Source organism: Heteronotia binoei, chromosome 17, assembly GCF_032191835.1.
Source record: "Heteronotia binoei isolate CCM8104 ecotype False Entrance Well chromosome 17, APGP_CSIRO_Hbin_v1, whole genome shotgun sequence".
In the NCBI taxonomy this organism is placed as follows: Eukaryota; Metazoa; Chordata; class Lepidosauria; order Squamata; family Gekkonidae; genus Heteronotia; species Heteronotia binoei.
The window spans coordinates 1312688-1331480 of record NC_083239.1 but is presented as its reverse complement, the minus strand read 5'-3'; the positions used below and the strand labels follow the sequence as shown (position 1 = coordinate 1331480).

The following is an 18793-nucleotide window of genomic DNA, read 5'->3' as shown; positions in this document are numbered from 1 at the left end:
CCTGCCCAGATGTTGGCCATATTTGTGAAGAGTTCCTGTCCATTTTTGACAGAACTCTGGGGAGATACATGGGTCTTCTGGTGGCCGCCCTGCATGAGACTCATCCAGGGGTGGTAAGGATGAAAACGCTTGCCCACAGCTACGTGTGGTGGCCAGGAATTGATGACGAGATTGAGTCCTGGCAGGGTCACTAAGTGCCAACCCTGGCAGGAGACCAGGCCAGCACCATCCCACACCCCTATACAAACTTGGGAGTCCACCCAGACTTTGTTGGCCCCTTCCAGGGACAGATATTTTTCTTAATTGTGGACTCATTTTCAAAGTGGCTGGGGGTAGTTCCGGTGGCCTCAACCTCCTCCCGGGCAGCTATCAGTGCTCTCCACCAGGTCTTTGCAACACACAGCCTTCCAGACACCCTAGTCACTGCCAATGAAACGGCCTTCACATCCAGAGAGTTCCAAGACTTTGTGGCACGGAACTTAATTCAGCACATCAGGTCATCACCCTTCCACCCAGCAACCAATGGATGGTGTGGACCACCAAGGACTCCCTCCACCGCATCATCCATGGGGACTGATATGTCCGCCTTGCAGAGTTCCTCCTGGGACAGCGGGCCATTCCATGCACTGCCACGGGCCACAGCCCCATGGAACTTCTCATGGGCTGATGGCTGGCCTCTGTCTTAGACCAGGTACACCTGGACAGGGCCCTGGATCTACAATTGTTCCCAGAAGTGCTGCGCCCTCCCAGCAGGTTTGCACCAGGGGATTCAGTCTATGCTCAGAACTTTGCAGGCGGCCCGGCCTGAGTGCCAGCTCGGATTGCAAAAGGGATGGGGGCTGTGTCATATGAGGCCACAACAGAAAACAGCCTCTCCTTCAGACCCACATTGATCAGCTGTGGTCCCACACTCCTGTAGGATGTCAGTGCCAGTCACAGCCCCAACAGCCAGACTGAAGCACCACTGCAGCCCTCGACTGAGCAGGCTTGGCCCAAGGAACCGGCCCTCGCCCCATCAGACGAGTCTAGTGCTCCCGAGGCAACTTCATCACTGATCGCCACTCTGGCATCTCCTACCCCTCAGCTCGCCACTCCCGAAGCCACTGGGTATGGACCAGCACCCTGGCGCTCAATGTGTGAGCAACGCAGGCCTACACACCTCCAGGACTATGTATGTTAGGACTTGCAAACTGGGGGGGGGGGGATGTTGTGTATGTGGACTCTGTGTTTAATGTGATTGCTAGTTCCTGCCTTGCTCATTGGAACCTTTAGGTCTGAACTTGGGGACATGGGAACAATGGGCAGTGGGATCGAAATTTTTGTTTCCCCTGACCAGTCATCAGCCCCCTGCTAGTTCAAAAGACCAAATGACGTTCTAGCGTGGGAACTTTGGAGTGTATATAGCTGGCCCCGTTGGCCCAATGCAGTAGTCTTTGTCTATTACAATGATGTAATCACTAATAAAGAGCTGTGATCTACCAGCAACTGTTATAACCTCATAACAGTGGTCACTGTTGGTCTATTCCAGTGAAATCAGCCAAGGCATGATTCAGAGAGTTGGTGTGAAAGGTATGAACTGGTCTCTACATGGGACTATGCAGGTGTTAAATAGTGGGTTCAATGCATGAGGAGACTCAGCCTTTCATCCTTCCGAGGTCAGTAAAATGAGTACCCAGTTTGCTGGGAGGAAAGTGTAGATGACTGGGGAAGGCAATGGCAAACCACCCCATTAAAAGTCTGCCATGAAAATGTTGTGAAAGCAACGTCACCCCAGAGTTGGAAACGACTGGTGCTTGCACCGTTACCTTTTTAAAGTCCATTCACATTGATGGAGACTATTGACACCATTATGTATTTTTCTTATTATCTTTTTTATCTTTCTTGCTTTGTAGTCTCATTGGGTATTTCCTTGTTCCGTCCTGAGGATCCTCCTCTGGTGTTTTTTCATCCTCCTCCTTCTTTTCCCTCTCATCATTCTCTTTGAATTTCTCCAGAAAGTTTTCCACTTTAAAAATTGAATTAATTCTATATCTTTTATCTTTATAGGTAAAAAGTAGACCTTCTGGCATTAACCATGTTTATGGTATTTCTCTTTCTCTTAAGAAAGTTATCAGCGGTTGATATTATCTTCTCTCCTGTCGGACCGGCCACGGTATCTCTTCTAAAATTTTCACCGTACTTCCTGCTATCACCACCTCCTTGTCTCTTGCTTGTTTCAAGATGTTATCTCTATTTTTCTTTTTTGTGAACTTCACATGTATCTTGCTAGGTAATTCATTCCTCATTGTAAAACTTGATGGAACCCGTTTGACTTGATCAGTCTCTTCCTCCATGTTCTCTGGTACAACCTGTAAGATTTCTGAAAGAGCCTCACTTAAAATTTTCTGCAAATTTTCAGACTTGTCTTCTGGAACATTTTGAAATCTTTAAATATAGGCTGCTCTGTCCATTTCTAACTGGAGGAATCTAGTATCATAAGTTTTTTTTATTTTTTCCCCAAACTGTTCCATTTTTGAGGTATTACCACTTGTGTATCTAAAGCCTTTAGTGCTTTATTAGTCTCTGCTGTTTGTTTTCGACTCTCCTGAAGTTCTTGTTTAACTTCAGACATTTGCTCTCTTATATTGTCTACCTTGTCAGTCAGTTGTGAAATTGCTGTCAGGAGAGCATTTTGCATTTCTTTCATATCTTCCTGCATACTTGCAGCACAAGCTTCCCCCGACCTGGGAGATTGGGTGATGGAGTTTTGGCTCGGTTTTCTCATTTCTTTTGAATATCTTTGAACCATTTCTGATATTGGTTAACTACAAAGTATTGCCAATCGACCCTAAATATTTACATATTTAAAATTCACCAGCTTGTTATGAGACACAATGCTCCAGCTTTTATCAACAAATCCAATGCCAAGAGAGAAAAATCAATATTTTGAGTAAAAACGAGATCGTTTGGGAACAAGACCTTCCACCTTATGTCAACAATTTAACAAACCCCAAATAATGATAGGAAACTCTCTGACAAGCCCTAAATAGCGATAACAAGTGCAGCAAACAATATCACTTTACAGTCACAGCTTTTTAAATATACAAAATGTCAATACTTTATAATGTATTCTGGAGCAGCGTAGTTCAGTTTATCAAACAGGAAGTGATGTAATCCAAAGGAAGTTTGTAATCCCAGAGCAGAAATTTGTAATTCAAGGGAACAGTTAGACGTTCAAAGCAAAGGAAAAACCAAGAGGCAGAAAAAGCAGAAAACACACCAACCCCCCCCCCAAACCGCTATTAGTAATCCAAAAAGGATTCCAGCTTTCGTTTTAGCTCCTGCTAGTATGTTCTCTTCTCACAACATTATTTAATCCCAGTAGTAAAATAAAAGGAAAAAAAAAAAGAAACAGGCTCCAAAATATCTGTATATATTTGTATTCCACTGGAGGGGGTCTTTTTTCCACCCATCAGCTTATAATCCACCAAAAAAAGCAAAACAAAAAAATTTGAAACCATTATACACTTCACAGATAGCTTCTCTACAAATAGGTGTGCAACCCTTCTTATATTTCTTTTTCACAACCAAGATCTTCCACGTATTTAAGACCAGCAAAGTTTCATTCAAGATGCAAAGCTCTTAGTAATCAACTCTTTCAATAAATAGGGTCCTTGCTTTTAAGTTTCAATTTCTCTCTCCAAACTTTAAGTCTCTGCTCAAATGCACACAGCACCAATACGTCTCAGTCATATAATTTCACTGGCAAACTCCTGCTCATCAAAACCTTAAAAGCTGGGAAATTCTTTTAAAAAATCATTTAGTGCATGCAGGCGCTGGAAGTTTGTTATAAGATCTATCAAAGCTGATATGAATCATAATTGTTTCCAGGACATGAATCTTTTAAAAACCTCAGTCATTGCATAGTCTACTAGAAGCCTTGGAGCATGGGAAGAGGGGCTAGGGTAATCCCCCCCCCTTCTTCCCTCGAAGTTACGCTTCTGTCCAAAATTTAAATCCCAACACCTTTAGTCAATCCAATTAAGTAAAAAAGAAAGAAGAACTTACAGTCTGTCTAATATATCTTGAATCCAATCAGTTCATGCAGAGTTGAGATAGAACGAAGAAGACGTGCCCATGCTCAACCCCGATGCCATTTAAAAATGGTGAAAAGGGCAATGGGGCTCTGCAGCATTAGCAAGTCTGGAAGTCAGCCGCCGCTGACCTCCCAACCCAGCCAACAAACTGCCTGCCTTCTTGGACCCTTCCTGGGTCCTAGAATCAGGTCTCCCGACTTGAGAGACACACACCCCCATTGCCTGATTAGAGAGCGACAGTTAGGAGCTCATCCATGGTCACTCTTTCAGCAGGTCACCAAAACCGGAAGTCCCCTTCCTGGACTCTTCTGATGCATCTCCTGCTCTAGCTTTAGATCTCCTGCATTAAGTGGGGAGTTGAACTAGATAGTCTAGAAGGCCCTTTTTAACTGTAGAGTTCTATTACAAAGGATTAAATAAATGCATGTAATGTACAACTATCAATGTGTTATGGGCCATGATGATAAATATGTAAATGCTGAGGACAACCAACAAAGGAAGGCCATCATCCTCAAGAGAATGAAGTCTGAGAAGAGAATGAAATCTGAGCTATCCCCATGCCTCAGTCACAAGAACTTCTTGTGACTCATTCCTCCTCTGAGAACTTTACAGGACTGGTGAAAACCTGCCTCTTTGGGAAGCTTTAGAAATGATGGCAGAGCCAGGTTGAGGTATTCTGTCACACTGGTGGTTGAGAGGGAGCTCAGTCTATTGAGTAATTTGGCACCCTCCTCATAGTTCCGCCACAAGCAGTTGCATGGGTGGAGAACTGGCTCTGGGTAGATGCTTGAGGCACTGGTTTTCTGATAATAAGCTGTGATATGAGTTTGAATTGGCTGGTTTAGCTGGATACATTTTTAAAAAAATTAAAAAATATATTAAATGCTATATCTCCATTAATGCACATGGAGAGAGAGCAAATTCTGCTCAATTGCTATTTTTAATATATGAGAGAATAAATTTCATCACAGGGGGAAACAAGAAAAATCTCATGCAAATAAAACCTGGAAAAGTTTTAGAACAAATTATCAAACTGTTGTCAAGTCCCTCCATTTTCTCTCGAATTGTTGCTCAAGGCCTTCTGTTATTTACTGCTTAGGTGGCTTGGCAATCTGGCATGCTATTGTTTATTACCCAGGATGGTTCCTGTTGTGTCTGCTGTGGAATGTGAGATGTTACCTTCCCTGGTTCTCAGAGTTCTTATCTGTTCACAGGTCCCTGGTAGAATGTTTTGCAGTATAGAATTATTGCGTTATGTTAACCTGATAACCTTTAGGTTCAGATATTGCCGCCATTTAGTAATAGTTTATGTTATCATATATAGTGATTGTGTAGCTGGTATTTCCTCAGTCTTTTCACTGACCATGTAAGTGAAGCATCACCTGAATTCTAATAAATGTATCTATTTGAAATAAGAAAGGATCTCATTCTTGGACTATTGGGGCTTGACATTGTGAAAAGACTCCTATGACAGGACTTAACCGAATTTCGAGACTTTTTAATGCTATGGCGGAAAAAGCCCCTGACAATGGACAAGCCCCAGAAACCCCAGCATCACCGGGGTCAGAGGAACAAGGTACTGGCACCATCCCGAAGCAACCTCCGTGGCACATCATGGACGCACAGAGACCCATGAGAAGAGGTTCCTCGCTGCACATCCAGTGGCTGTTCATCACCCCAAAAGACTGGGGACCCCGCAGGTCCACAAACCTCATGGATGCGGGCCCGGCTCTATGAGATGTCATCCTAGGACTACCTCCCCTCCGAATCCGGAACAAGGAAGATGAAGAGCGGGATCAGTCGGAGGCAAGTGGGGGTGAGGAGAGAGAAGAAAAGGGCACAGACCCCATCTCTGACGAGGGAGAGGAGGAAGAGGAGAATCCCGATCTGAGGGAATCATGAGGTTCAAGATGGAGGAGATAACAGTGCCACTACGGGTGAGAATCATGGGAACTTTACTGTTTATCCCATTGACTCTGATGAACCCAACCCTCAAGTGTTTTGTACATGCGAGGGCCCTAGTAGACTTGGGGTGCACTAGAGACATAACCATCTCCCAAATGGTAGAAGTGTTGGGATTAACCATGAACCCTCTGCACCACCCCATCCAGTTTGAACAGATGGATGGATCAGTGATGAAGGAGGCACCCTGTACTGAACAGACCCAACTAGTACCGGTGGGAATACAAGACCATTGGGACACAGAAATCTTTGTAGTAGCCTTCCTCCTCTTTCGGTTTAGTGTTAGGAGCAGGATGGCTAGCCAAACACAAACCAAACATAAGATGGGGAGATCAGATTCTAGATTTTAAAGGCCCAGTGTGCAACCCTCCCTGGTTCTCAGAGTTCTTATCTGTTCACAGGTCTCTGGTAGAATGCTTTGTAGTATAGAATTATTATGTTATGTTAACCTGGTAACCTTTAGGTTCGAATATTGCTGCCATTTAGTAATGGTTTATGTTATCCTATATAGTGATTGTGTAGCTGGTATTTCCTCACTGACCATGTCAGTGAAGCATCACCTGAGTTCTAATAAATGCATCTATTTGAAATAACAAAGGATCTCGTTCTTGGAATATCGGGCCTTGACAACAGTCAATCCTTGAGCATTTAGAAAAGATGGCTATGATTACTAAGAGCCAGGAAGGGTTTATCAATAACAAGTCATGTCAGACTAACCTTATCTCTGTTTTTGAGAAAGTTATTGTCTTGCTGGATCAGGGGAATGCTGCAGACATCATTTATCTTGATTTCAGTAAGGCTTTTGATAGGTTTTCACATAATATTCTTGCTGACAAGTTGGTAAAATGTGGTTTGGATCCTATTCCTGTTAAGTGGATCTATAACTCGTTGACAGATCATACCCAAAGAGTGCTTGTGAATGGTTCCTCATCCTCTTGTGGAGGAGTGACAAGTGGAGTGCCTCAAGGATCTATCCTGCGACCTGTTTTTTTGTTAATATCATATAAATGATTTGGATGAAGGAATAGAGGGAATGCTTATTAAATTTGCAGAGGATACTAAATTGGGAGGAGTTGCAAATACAACAGAAGACAGAGACAGGATACAGGATGACCTTGACAGGCTGGAAAACTGGGCTAAAACAGGTAACATGACTTTTAATGGGGATAAATGTAAAGTTCTGCATTTAGGTAGGGAAAATCCAATGCATAATTATAGGATGGGGGAGACTTGTCTTGGTAGTACTTTGTGCAAAAAGGACCTAGGGGTCTTAATGGACTCTACACTAAACATGTCAGCAATGTGATGGGGTAGCTAAAAAGGCAAATTTAGTTTTTGGCTGTATCAACAGAAGTATGGTGTCCAGATCACATGGAGTGATGGTATCGCTTTACTCTGCTCTGGTTAGGCCTCACCTAGAGCTGCTCTGGTAAGACCTCACCTGGAGTATTGTGTTCAGTTTTGGGCACCACATTTTAAGAAGGATATGGACAAGCTGGAACATGTCCAGAGGAGGGCAACAAAGATGGTGAGGGATCTGGAGACCAAGTCCTACAAAGAAAGGCTTAAGGAAAGGTATGTTTATTTTGGAGAGGAGATAGCTTTAAGGTGATCTGATAACCATCTTCAAGTACTTGAAGGACTGTCATAGAGAAGATGGTGCAGAGTTGTTTTCTGTTGCCCCAGAAGGTTGGACCAGAACCAGTGGGCTGAAATTAAATCAAAATTTTGACGAAACATTAGGAAGAACTTCCTGACAGTTGCAGTTGTTCCTTAGTGGAACAGGCTTCCTTGGGAGGTGGTGGTCTTCTCTTTCTTTGGAGGTTTTTAAACAGAGGCTAGATGGTCACCTGACAGCAATGCTGATTTTGTGTACTTAGGCAGAGCACGAGAAGGAAGGCAGGAAGGGTTGCAAAGGGCTGTATCAGTGCTTTGTTCTCATGGCCCTTTCTTACATGCCCAGAGAAATGCTGTTCACCACTTTGAGGTCAGGCAGCAATTTTTCTCCAGGCCAGTAGGATCCTGGAGGTTTTTGTTTGTTTCTTTGTTTGCCATATTCTGGGCATAGAGCAGGTGTCACTGGGGGTGTGTGGACCTCCTCTACTCCAGGCTTCTGAGAGAGGGCACGGAGAGGAAGCAATAATTTCCCTTCCCCCTCTATTGGAAATTTAGAGGCATGGTTTGGGAACAGAGCAAAACAAATGTCTCTTCCAGTTCCAGAGGAAGTGGTTTAAACACAGGCAAAGATCTCTAGGACTGTTAGAACCTTCCAACTTAGGCAGTTTATAAGTGAAATTGATCAGTGTTTCTTAACATTTGCTCATGGTGCCATTTCAGAGTATTGTTTTCCCTTTGCTTGCTTGCTTCCTTCCCTTCCTCCGTTTCTACCCATCTCTTTGCTCTCTCTCTCTCTTTGCCTGTTCCATGATTTCTGCCAGTCCCTCCTCCAAGTCTCTGAATCAGCTCAGGCTTCATAGTGTTGGGACCTTAATGGAGTCTTTCATTTATCAAGATAACTGATCATAAACATGCTACATAGAAGTAAATCCCTATGATTTTATTCACTTATCAATCAGCTTGCCTATGTAAACTTCCTAGTGCAGTCCTAAACTGAGCTACACTACTCTAAGCCTGTTGACTTAACTGGACTTTGAAGGACATAGCTCTGATTAGGATTTCACTGTACGTATATGCATATACCAAACGATTTGTTATTTGTGTGCTAAAACTGTTTTCTGTTTGAGGAAGAAAACGCAGGATTGTTGTATTACTTGTTCTCACAGTTGTTTTTTTTAAGTAGCAATTTCAAGTTGGTTTCTATATCAGTGATCACAAACTTGGGACCTACTTGATGATTTTTAAAGACTCTCCAAAAGAGGCAGTGCATAATTAGGGTTATTATGCGAGGACTTTTCTGCTTAACTGTGGTGGTGGATATCATGAAAATTATGCACAGACCTTTTTTTTTAGCTCATCAGCTATCATTAGCGTTAGTGTATTTTATGTGTGGCCCAAGGCAATTTTTCTTCTTCCAATGTGGCCCAGGGAAGCCAAAAGATTTGACACCCCTGGTTTAGGAGAAGACCAAAAAAAGTCAGAGGGAGCAAGTCTGATGGGAGGGAGAGATGGAGTTCACCATGGTGAGAAAAAGGGTATATAAAGTAAGAATAAGTGTAGAAGGCTGAAAAGATAGCAGCAAAAATGACAGAGAAGAAGGAATTATTAGAATATAAACAGAAGAAAAACATCCCACACATCTAGGAGAGGCTTTATGCTGCTGGCACAGAAGGAAAACATCCCACACATCTAGGAGAGGCTTTATGCTGCTGGCACAGAAGGAAAACATCCCACACATCTAGGAGAGGCTTTATGCTGCTGGCACAGAAGGAAAAAACAATGCATAAGCAAGGAAAATAAGGTCAAGGAGGGGAAAGCCAAGTAGAGTTTAGCATACTGGGGAGTGGGATTGGTTGTTTTAGGGATGCCAGTTCTCAGGTAGGGGTGGAAGATCCCCTGGTTTCAGGAGCTTCCCCCAAATGCCAGCCAGTTGGCTGGTGGGGGAAGACTTGCCCCCAATAGTCCTCCATGGCCCGATGGGTGCTGTGTGTCCCTACCCCCCAACAGCGAATTTGCCGTTTGTAGGGCAAGCATGCATAGCGCCTGCTGTTTCCAAGCAGGGGCATACCTGCTCTTGCCCTCCAAGTCACATAACCTGGGCCTCCCTCTCCTGGTGAGCTCCCCCACTGGCCAGCTGATTGGCAGTAGGAGGTGGGGCCTGGTGGTAGGGAATCCCGCACTTCCTCTGGTGGGGCTGACAACCCTATTCTTGGACAAACACAGCATAAGCGGCACAGAAACCTTTGCATAAATAGTAATGGGATAGAAAGAGTTGGCAAAGAGAACTCTTTCTCCCTCTCCCAAACTACTAGAATTCGAGGGCATATAATGAAGCTGATGGGCAGTGGGTTCAGGATGGACAAAGGAAACACTGCTTTACATCAAGTAATTAAAATGTAGAATTTGCTGTCTCTTGGCCTGTTGTTGGCCACCCAGAGGAACTGGTTGGCCCTTGTGTGAGACAGGATACTGGACTAGATGGGCATTGGTCTGATCCAACTGGGTTCATCTTACGTTCTTAATTTAAAATGCCCTACTTTTCCATTTTGTACATTAGGCTCTGTGGGTATCCTCCCTTCTATGATGAAAATGACTCTAAGCTTTTTGAGCAGATCCTTAAGGCAGAATATGAATTTGATTCTCCATATTGGGATGACATCTCCGAGTCTGGTAAGGAGCAGATATAATCACTATAGTTACTAATGTGAAATGTAAATTCAATATTACTTACTGTGTGTACTTTCCCTCCCTCCCTCCCCCCGGACATAGCTAAAGACTTCATTCGAAATCTGATGGAGAAAGACCCCAGTAAAAGATACACCTGTGAACAGGCAGTCCAGCACCCCTGGTAAGCAGTTATTCAGTTGATTGCCATGTGCAGAAACTTCCAAAGTAATATCAAGTGATATCAAGATCTTGACTCAAGGAGTAAAAACTGAAGAAGCGTCACACAAGCAGTAATGGCCTTGGAAATCTTTAATTCACAGTTCTGATACAGCGTCACTAGCAGCCCCATAGCCAGGATTTTTTCGAAGAGGGCACTAATTTAATTTAATTGAAATTAGAGTAACCAAATAAGCAAATTACATCAAATTACTGGAAGCAGGCAGAGCAGAATCTCCTGGCCTGCAGAATCTCAAGCCTCAACACTTTGCAACAAGCAAAGAACACCAAGCAGGTCTGCATGTGCAGCCCCCATCGGGCTCTAAAATAAAGGGGGAGGAAAGGGCCTACTTGCGAGTCTAGGTTGTCTACTCACAAGCAAGAAAAGCTGGGGGTTGGAAAAGCAACTGGGAGCACTTTAATGAGAGAGAGAGAGAGAGAGCTTCCCCTCTCCCCAGCGCTGGCAGCAACAGCAGCTTCTATGTGCTCCACTTTGATGGAGTGGATGATTCATCATTCCTCCAGGTGCATATCCCCCAGGAGGGAGGGGGGAGGAGGGGAGTCTGGAACCTCCAAAAGCACACACACACACCCCCAGTGACTATGGACCTAATCACTAATGACATTGATTTCAAGCCCTCAGCAACAGAGCACTGTGATTGCAATCGCATTGTATTCTTAGGCTTATCTTTGAAGGCAAGGAGAAAGTATTAATTGTATGTGAGAGCAGGGAATACTATAACTTTTTTTCATTGACAATAAAATAAGGCTATATTCACACATATGGGAAGCAGTTGATTACAATGTGGAGATGGTGTAAGAGTGGACTGAATGGAGGGTGATTCTATTGCCTCACTATGCACCTAAGTATATGCAGGGCATTTTTGGTAGAATAAGCCCAGCAGGAACTCATTGACACCAAGCCAGCCAGAACTGCTTTCCTGCTCAAAAAAAGCCCTGCTTATATGTATAGCAAACAGGTATTTTCTCCTTGTTACTCTGCCAGAAACTTGTTACTTGTTGTTTAAGACATTGGAAGTGCCCAGCATGAAACAACTCTGGAGAGCCTGAACTATTGTATTGAAACACTCCTTTGTTCCATCCAGAATTATTTCCAGCAAAAACAAAATGTGGGAAACTCTTAGCTGTAGGTTCAAGCTTCAAAAATGGGAGAGTGGTGTGTACTTGAATGACAGCATCCTGTTATGGGCCATAGGAAATTAAAGCAGACATAACATAAAACTGAAATTTCAAACACAGAACTAATGATCAGGAGCATATTTCTGTCAAGCATGATATTTCTGTGCATTAAATCAATGGAGGTATTGGAAGCCATTTCCTCTTGGCCTTGAAATTCTTCTCTCTCATAGTTGCATTTCAAAGCTGGGTTACATCCCCCTTTCCTTTCTTTCTCACCCCTGGGTAGAAGATTTAGAATATGCTAGTAACTTTGATGATAGAAGAAAGGCGCCTCCCCCGAACTGTTCCCATTCACACAACTTATCAGAAAGACAGGAATGCTTGGGAACAGGGGAAGTTGTAACCACATAATAGTATCATGTAGTACCCTTTAAACACCTGTTGCAATTCACATCTGTATGTTATAGCTTGAAGCTATCTTTTCTATTACGTTTGAAGTATCCTTTAAGAATCTGTACAGTGTGAAACTTTGTATCACTTCCAAGGTATCGGACCTTGGATGAGCACCGGATTATCAAATAAAACGAGTCTTTGTATTAAACAAGTGCTTGGTTATTCAAAATACCGATGCTTGACATTTTGGAAGTGATCCTATTTGGAATTTAACTGAACTGGCAACTTTCTAACCATTTGGCAGAAAGAATTCCGGCTAACAGTGAATTCCCTACTCTCCCAGAGAGGAGAAGAGGCAAAAGCAGAGAGGACGGGGCTGAAGTGCGGACCCCTCCGTGGCACATACTGGACGCCCACAAAGCCACGGGACGAGGATCTCCTCTGCATATCCAGCAGCTCCTCTTTACCCCCCAAAATTGGGAACCATGCTCCTCCACCACCCTGATGGAAGAGGCACCAACTCGGAGGGAGGCTATTCTAACCAGACACTCCTGCAGGGTGAGAGTGATGATCGAAGAGAGCGGGCAAGAAGGCACGCAAGCCGGCGATGGCGGGGAGCGGGAGGAACCCCAACCTGAAGAAGGGGAGGCTCCTGAACAACCCTGTCCAGAAGGAGAAGAAGAGGAACCCGAACCCAATGACTGAGGAATACTCCAAACGGTGAGAAATGAGCTGACCGACATGGCAAAGGGTTTGAAGGACAAGATACAAGCCAAAGCCACCTTCATGGTGCAAGAAATTCGGAGGCAGCTCGACAGAATACTGTGGCCTGCAGATCCGAGGGGGATACCAATACCTCCCCTGATGAGACAGTCCGTAGCACCACCAGTGCCGCCACCGCAGATGCAACCCCCCTCAGATACCGCCACAAATGCCACCCGTGCCGCCACCACTGGGGCCCCGAGATTATGGCCATGGGAGAGAATTGGACGCAACCTTCGATGGAGACCCCGAAGAGGTAGAGTATTTCTCTATCCAAGCCAATAGTTACATGCACTATTGCGGGAATACTTTCCCAGATGAATTCAGGCGAGTGGACTACCTGGGGTTGAAACTGAAAGGGGCCGCCAAAAGATGGTACGTGAGTCTATACGAGACTAGAAGCCCCGAATTGAATACAGTGGCTGCCTTTCTTCAAGCCTTACTCATGCAGTACGAGGACTCCCTTCAAGAAACTCGAGTGCTGACAGCACTACAAGATGTGCAGCAGGGGTGCATGAGTATGCGGCCGAATTCAGAGCAAATATGGCCAAAGTTCGGGGTTGGAACAAGCTGATGAAAATCAAGCAGTTCCAGAGGGGCCTGAATGCCAGCGTGTTGGATCAAGCTCTACAACAGGCTCGTCCTACCACCCTGGCGGGATGGGTACAACTAGCTGGTGAAGTAGAAACCAACATGAAGTGGGTGGCCCTACAACACCAACAGCAGCAAGGGAGTAAGGGGGGATGTGAGTCTTGGTTGGGAGTGAAACCAGACGGGAAGAAAGTCAACCCTATGGGGGGAGCCAGTAAACCGACTACCACGCAACGTTGCTTCTGATGTGGGGACTTGAACCACCTGGCTGCTAACTGCCCAGAGCGACCTCGAGCCCCTCCTTACTCCGAAGCCCAGGTGTCAAAGAAGACCATGAGTTGCCCTAAAGCAGCAGAAGGGTGCACCATAGCCGCTACTTCTGTGGATGAAGAAACCATCATCATAGACGAGTTGAGCAAGATGTCCTGGGAAGACAAGCCGGCGGGAAATGGGAGCAACCTGCACTGAGAGGTGCCAAGCAGCAGGTCGTGGAACTAACGGCACCACTAAGGGTGAGAATAACTGGATCTTTATTTTTTGTCCCATTGACTTTGCTAAACTCCAAACTAAAGAGGTTTGTTCATGTTTGAGCCCTAATTGACTCGGGATGCACGAGAGAAATAATCATACCCAAGTTATTGGAAGCTTTGGGTCTCCCCAAGATCCCATTACCACAGCCCATACAATTTGAGCAAATGGACGGGACAGTAATGAAAGGGAAAGCCTGCGTTGACCAGACTCAAGCGGTGCCAGTGGGCATAGAAAACCACTGGAACACAGAACTCTTTGTAATAGCTCCATCCGCCTCATTTGACGTGGTACTAGGAGTGGGGTGGTTAGCTAAACATGAACCAGACATTAAATGGGGAGACCAAATCATAGACTTTACCGATAGCAAATGCGAACGCCACCAATGGGACAACTCTTGGGGCCCTGAACCACCCCCCCGGAACAAAAGGCTATGCTTAACAGTAGAAGAAGTACGCTCCATCCCCAGGGAGTATAAAGATTTTAAAAGGGTGTTTAGCGAAGAGGAGGCCAATGAACTCCCCCCCCCCCCCCCCATCAGGACACCGACTGTGCTATAGAATTGATCGCTGGGCAAGAACTGTCTAAATCTAAAATATACTCCATGGGATGGGCGGAAAAGGTGGAGTTGCGAAAATTTTTAGACAAAAATCTAAAGAGAGGATTCATCCTACCAGCCACCGCCCCCCATGCAGCCCCAGTACTGTTCAGAAAGAAGGACAGTGGGCTTAGACTTTGCACAGATTTTCGAGGAATCAATGGGATTTCTACCTTGAACCCCTATCCCATACCTCTGATCAAAGACTTATTGAGCACGGTATCTGAAGGGAAAATCTTTACTAAACTAGCCTTACAGAATGCTTACTTTAGAGTGCGCATTAAAGAGGGAGATGAATGGAAAACTGCCTTCAATACTCCCATGGGACAGTTTGAATATTTAGTCATGCCATTTGGATTACAAGGGGCTCCCGGAGTTTTTATGAATTTTATAAATGCTGCATAAATACTTGTATAGAGGGGTTGTGGTGTACTGGATGACATAATTATTTACTCCAAAGACATGCAATCTCATGTGAAGTTAATGAGGGAAGTCAGTATACTATGCGACCATAGACTGTACGCCAAGTTGTCTACGTGTGAATTTCACAAAACAGAACTGGATTACCTAGGGTATAGAGTGTCCGGGAAGGGGTTGGCTTTGGGCCCCGCTATGATTCAAGCAGTGCTAGATTGGGAACCCCCGAGGACACGTAGGCAGCTCCAATCTTTCCTCGGTTTCGCAAATTTTTACTGTAATTTCTTCCAGGGATTTGCACACACCATGCTGCCCCTAACGGACCTCCTCAAAACAAAAGGGAACGGTCCAGAAGCGAAGAGACCTGGGGCAAAATTAGACTGGACAGCCAAATGTCAGGAGGTGTTTAATAAACTGAAAAGACTATTCACTCGTGAACCCATCCTTAGTCACCCCAATGAGTCACGACCCTTCGTGGTCCAATGTGACGCCTCCGACGTGGCTGTAGGAGCCATTCTGATGCAACCCAATGATGAGGGGAGGTTGAGACCTTGTGCATACATCTCCAAAAAATTCTCTCAGGAATAGCGGAATTGGTCCGTGTGGTATAAGGAGGCATTTGCAGTGACATTTGCTTTAAAAACATGGAGGTCATGGTTAGAGGGAGCCAGGGTCCCCTTTGAAATTTGGACAGATCACAAGAACTTGGAGGCACTCACAGGGCATAACTGAGAAACAAATCCGACGGGCAGGATTTTTTGCCAAGTTCGACTTTACCTTAAAGCACATTCCAGGCTCTAAAAACTTTTTAGCCGATGCTTTGTCTCGACTCCCCCAACACAATAGCCAAAAAGAAGAAGTGATTGACTCTATTATACAACCCCATCACCTAGTGGGGACAGTAACCACTAGGTCTAAAGCTAAAAAAGAAAACCTAGAAGAGAAGTGGGGAGGGGAAAGATTCATTGCTGAAGTGGAAAAGGAGGGAGACCAGAAACCGGATGGTGTTGTTAGAGGAAAGGGAGGATTCTGGTACCGAGAAGAGAAACTGTATGTACCAAAGAGCCTCCGGAAGGAGGTGTTGCAATTTTGTCACGGCAGTAAACTTTCTGGGCATTTTGGTTACGTAAAAACTTTGCGCCTAGTGAATAGACAATTTTGGTGGCCATCTATGAAAAAAGACATTTCGAGCTATGTAGCCACTTGTCCAGTGTGTATAACGGCTAAGAAAAGGGGAGGAAAACCCCCGGGACTATTGCGACCGTTAGAAACCGCTGATATACCATGGTCGGTGGTTTCAATGGACTTTATAATAGAACTCCCAGTATCACAAGGCAAAACTGTGATCTTGGTGGTGGTGGACACTTTCTCCAAGCAGGCACATTTCATTCCATGCACTCAATTACCCACGGCTAAAAAGCTAGCCTACCTGTTCTTTCAACACGTGGTCAAACTGCATTCATTTTCAGACAAGGTTATTAGTGACAGAGGGCCTCAGTTCGTTGCCAACTTCTGGCGGGAGTTTTGTAAATTAACCGGCATGGAACAAGGTCTAAGTTCCACGTACCACCCTCAAACTGAAGGACAGACGGAGAGAGTGAATGCTCTCCTAGAACAGTATTTACGGTGTTACATGAATTACCAGCAATCCAATTGGGTAGATCTATTACCCTTTGCGGAATATGGATATAATAATAGTGTTCATAGTTCTACAAAAACTTCCCCGTTCAGAGTGGTGAATGGTTATGAAGGAAAGCCCTTTCCACTGTTACCAGGAGGAACTGTTCCTGAATTACATTTTTTTTAATTATTTTTTTATTTCATTCGATTTATATCCCGCCCTACCCCACCGAAGCGGGCTCAGGGCGGCTCGCAACACAGAATTCTACAACAAAATCAAGAATTAAAATACATTAATAATTTACACCGTAAAAATAAACACAATTCATCAGCGTACTATCCTACAGTCTTCCTTAAAATTCAGATTGGTGGGGAAACTTGGGCAAGGTGTGGAAAGTAATACAGGAAAACTAGGAAGCAGCCAAAGACACTTATAAGAGACATTATGACAAAAATAATGTTCCCGTGTGGAACTTTAAAGTGGGGGAAACTGTTTTCCTGTCAACTAAGAACTTATCCATGTCGCAACCTTCAAGGAAGTCAGCTTACAAATTCCTGAGCCCGTTCAAAATAAAAAGAGTCATCAATAAAGTTACTGTGGAACTAGAACTGCCAAAAATGTTCAGTAAAATCCACCCTGTTTTTCATTGCAGTCTATTATGCTGTGATCCTGGAGCTACATCTTAGCACCCTCGACCACAAGCTCCACAGCCGATTCAGATTGGGAATCATAGTCACCATGAAATTAAAGAGATTTTAGATGCAAAACTAAAAAGAGGGGTGTTGTATTTTTTAATTAGATGGAAACATTTCCCACCGAGTCAGAATGAGTGGGTAGGGGCATCAAATGTAAGAGCAGCAGATTTAGTAAGGAAGTTTTATAAACTGTATCCAAATAAACCCCGGAAAAAGGCTTAAGGGGGCAGTATGTCAAGCATGATATTTCTGTGCATTAAATCAATGGAGGTATTGGAAGCCATTTCCTCTTGGCCTTGAAATTCTTCTCTCTCATAGTTGCATTTCAAAGCTAGGTTACACACACACCCCTTTCCTTTCTTTGTCTTCTTTCTTTCTCACCCCTGGGTTGAAGATTTAGAATATGCAAGTAACTTTGATGATAGAAGAAAGGGGCCTCCCCTGAATGTTCCCATTCACACACCTTATCAGAAAGACAGGAATGCTTGGGAATAGGGGAAGTTGTAACCACATAATAGTATCATGTAGTACCCTTTAAACACCTGTTGCAATTCACATCTGTATGTTATAGCTTGAAGCTATCTTTTCTATTACGTTTGAAGTATCCTTTAAGAATCTGTACCATGTGAAACTTTGTATCACTTCCAAGGTATCGAACCTTGGAGGAGCACCGGATTATCAAATAAAACAAGTCTTTGTATTAAACAAGTGCTTGGTTATTCGAAATACCGATGCTTGACAATTTTCTAGAAGGAATTGAAGCCATTCTAATTAAATCCTTAATTAGTTTCTCCTTCTCTTCTCATGTAACCCACTTGCCTCCCAACCAGCATTCTGATTCTCTCACCAAAAAGGTAAAGGTAGTCCCCTGTGCAAGCACCAGTCATTTTCGACTCTGGGGTGACATCGCATCACAATGTGTTCACGGCAGTTTTTACAGGGTGGCTTGCCATTGCCTTCCCCAGTCATCTACACTTTTCTCCCAGCAACCTGGGTACTCATTTTTCCAACCTCAGAAGGATGAAAGGCTGAGTCAACCTTGAGCCAGCTACTTGAACCCAGCTTCCTCCGGGATCAAACTCAGGTCATGAGCAGAGCTTGGACTGCAGTACTGCAGCTTGCCACTCTGCACCATGGGGCTCCTTACTGAAAGCCAATCCAAATTCCTCTTCCCATGTTTGATGTAGGATTAGGCCATTGGTTGCAAAGGAGGTGTTGACTAAACTGACTCCATAAAAACCAGCATTCGTAAGGCTACAATGACTATATGGCTTGTGCACAATGGCTCTTATCCACAGAAAGCGGGCTGTGCCTACATGTTGACATCAGTGGGAGAAGATGACAGCAGTGAACATATGAAGCTGCCTTATACTGAATCAGACCCTCTTTGGTCCATCAAAGTCAGTCTTGTCTTCTCAGACTGGCAGCAGCTCTCCAGGGTCTCAAGCTGAGGTTTTTCACGCCTACTTGCCTGGACCCTTTTTAGTTGGAGATGCCGGGGATTGAACCT

General features: G+C 44.4%; 1 protein-coding gene across 1 annotated transcript in view; it reads left to right on the top strand.

Moving 5' to 3' along the window:
• The window catches only part of CAMK1D (calcium/calmodulin dependent protein kinase ID), a 154672-nt gene that overhangs the window by 114245 nt on the left and 21634 nt on the right, over window positions 1-18793 (top strand). Inside the window, exons 7-8 of the mRNA XM_060257866.1 lie at window positions 10213-10325; window positions 10425-10503. Coding sequence (XP_060113849.1) covers window positions 10213-10325; window positions 10425-10503 — 192 coding nt within the window. The remainder of the gene's footprint in view (window positions 1-10212; window positions 10326-10424; window positions 10504-18793) is intronic.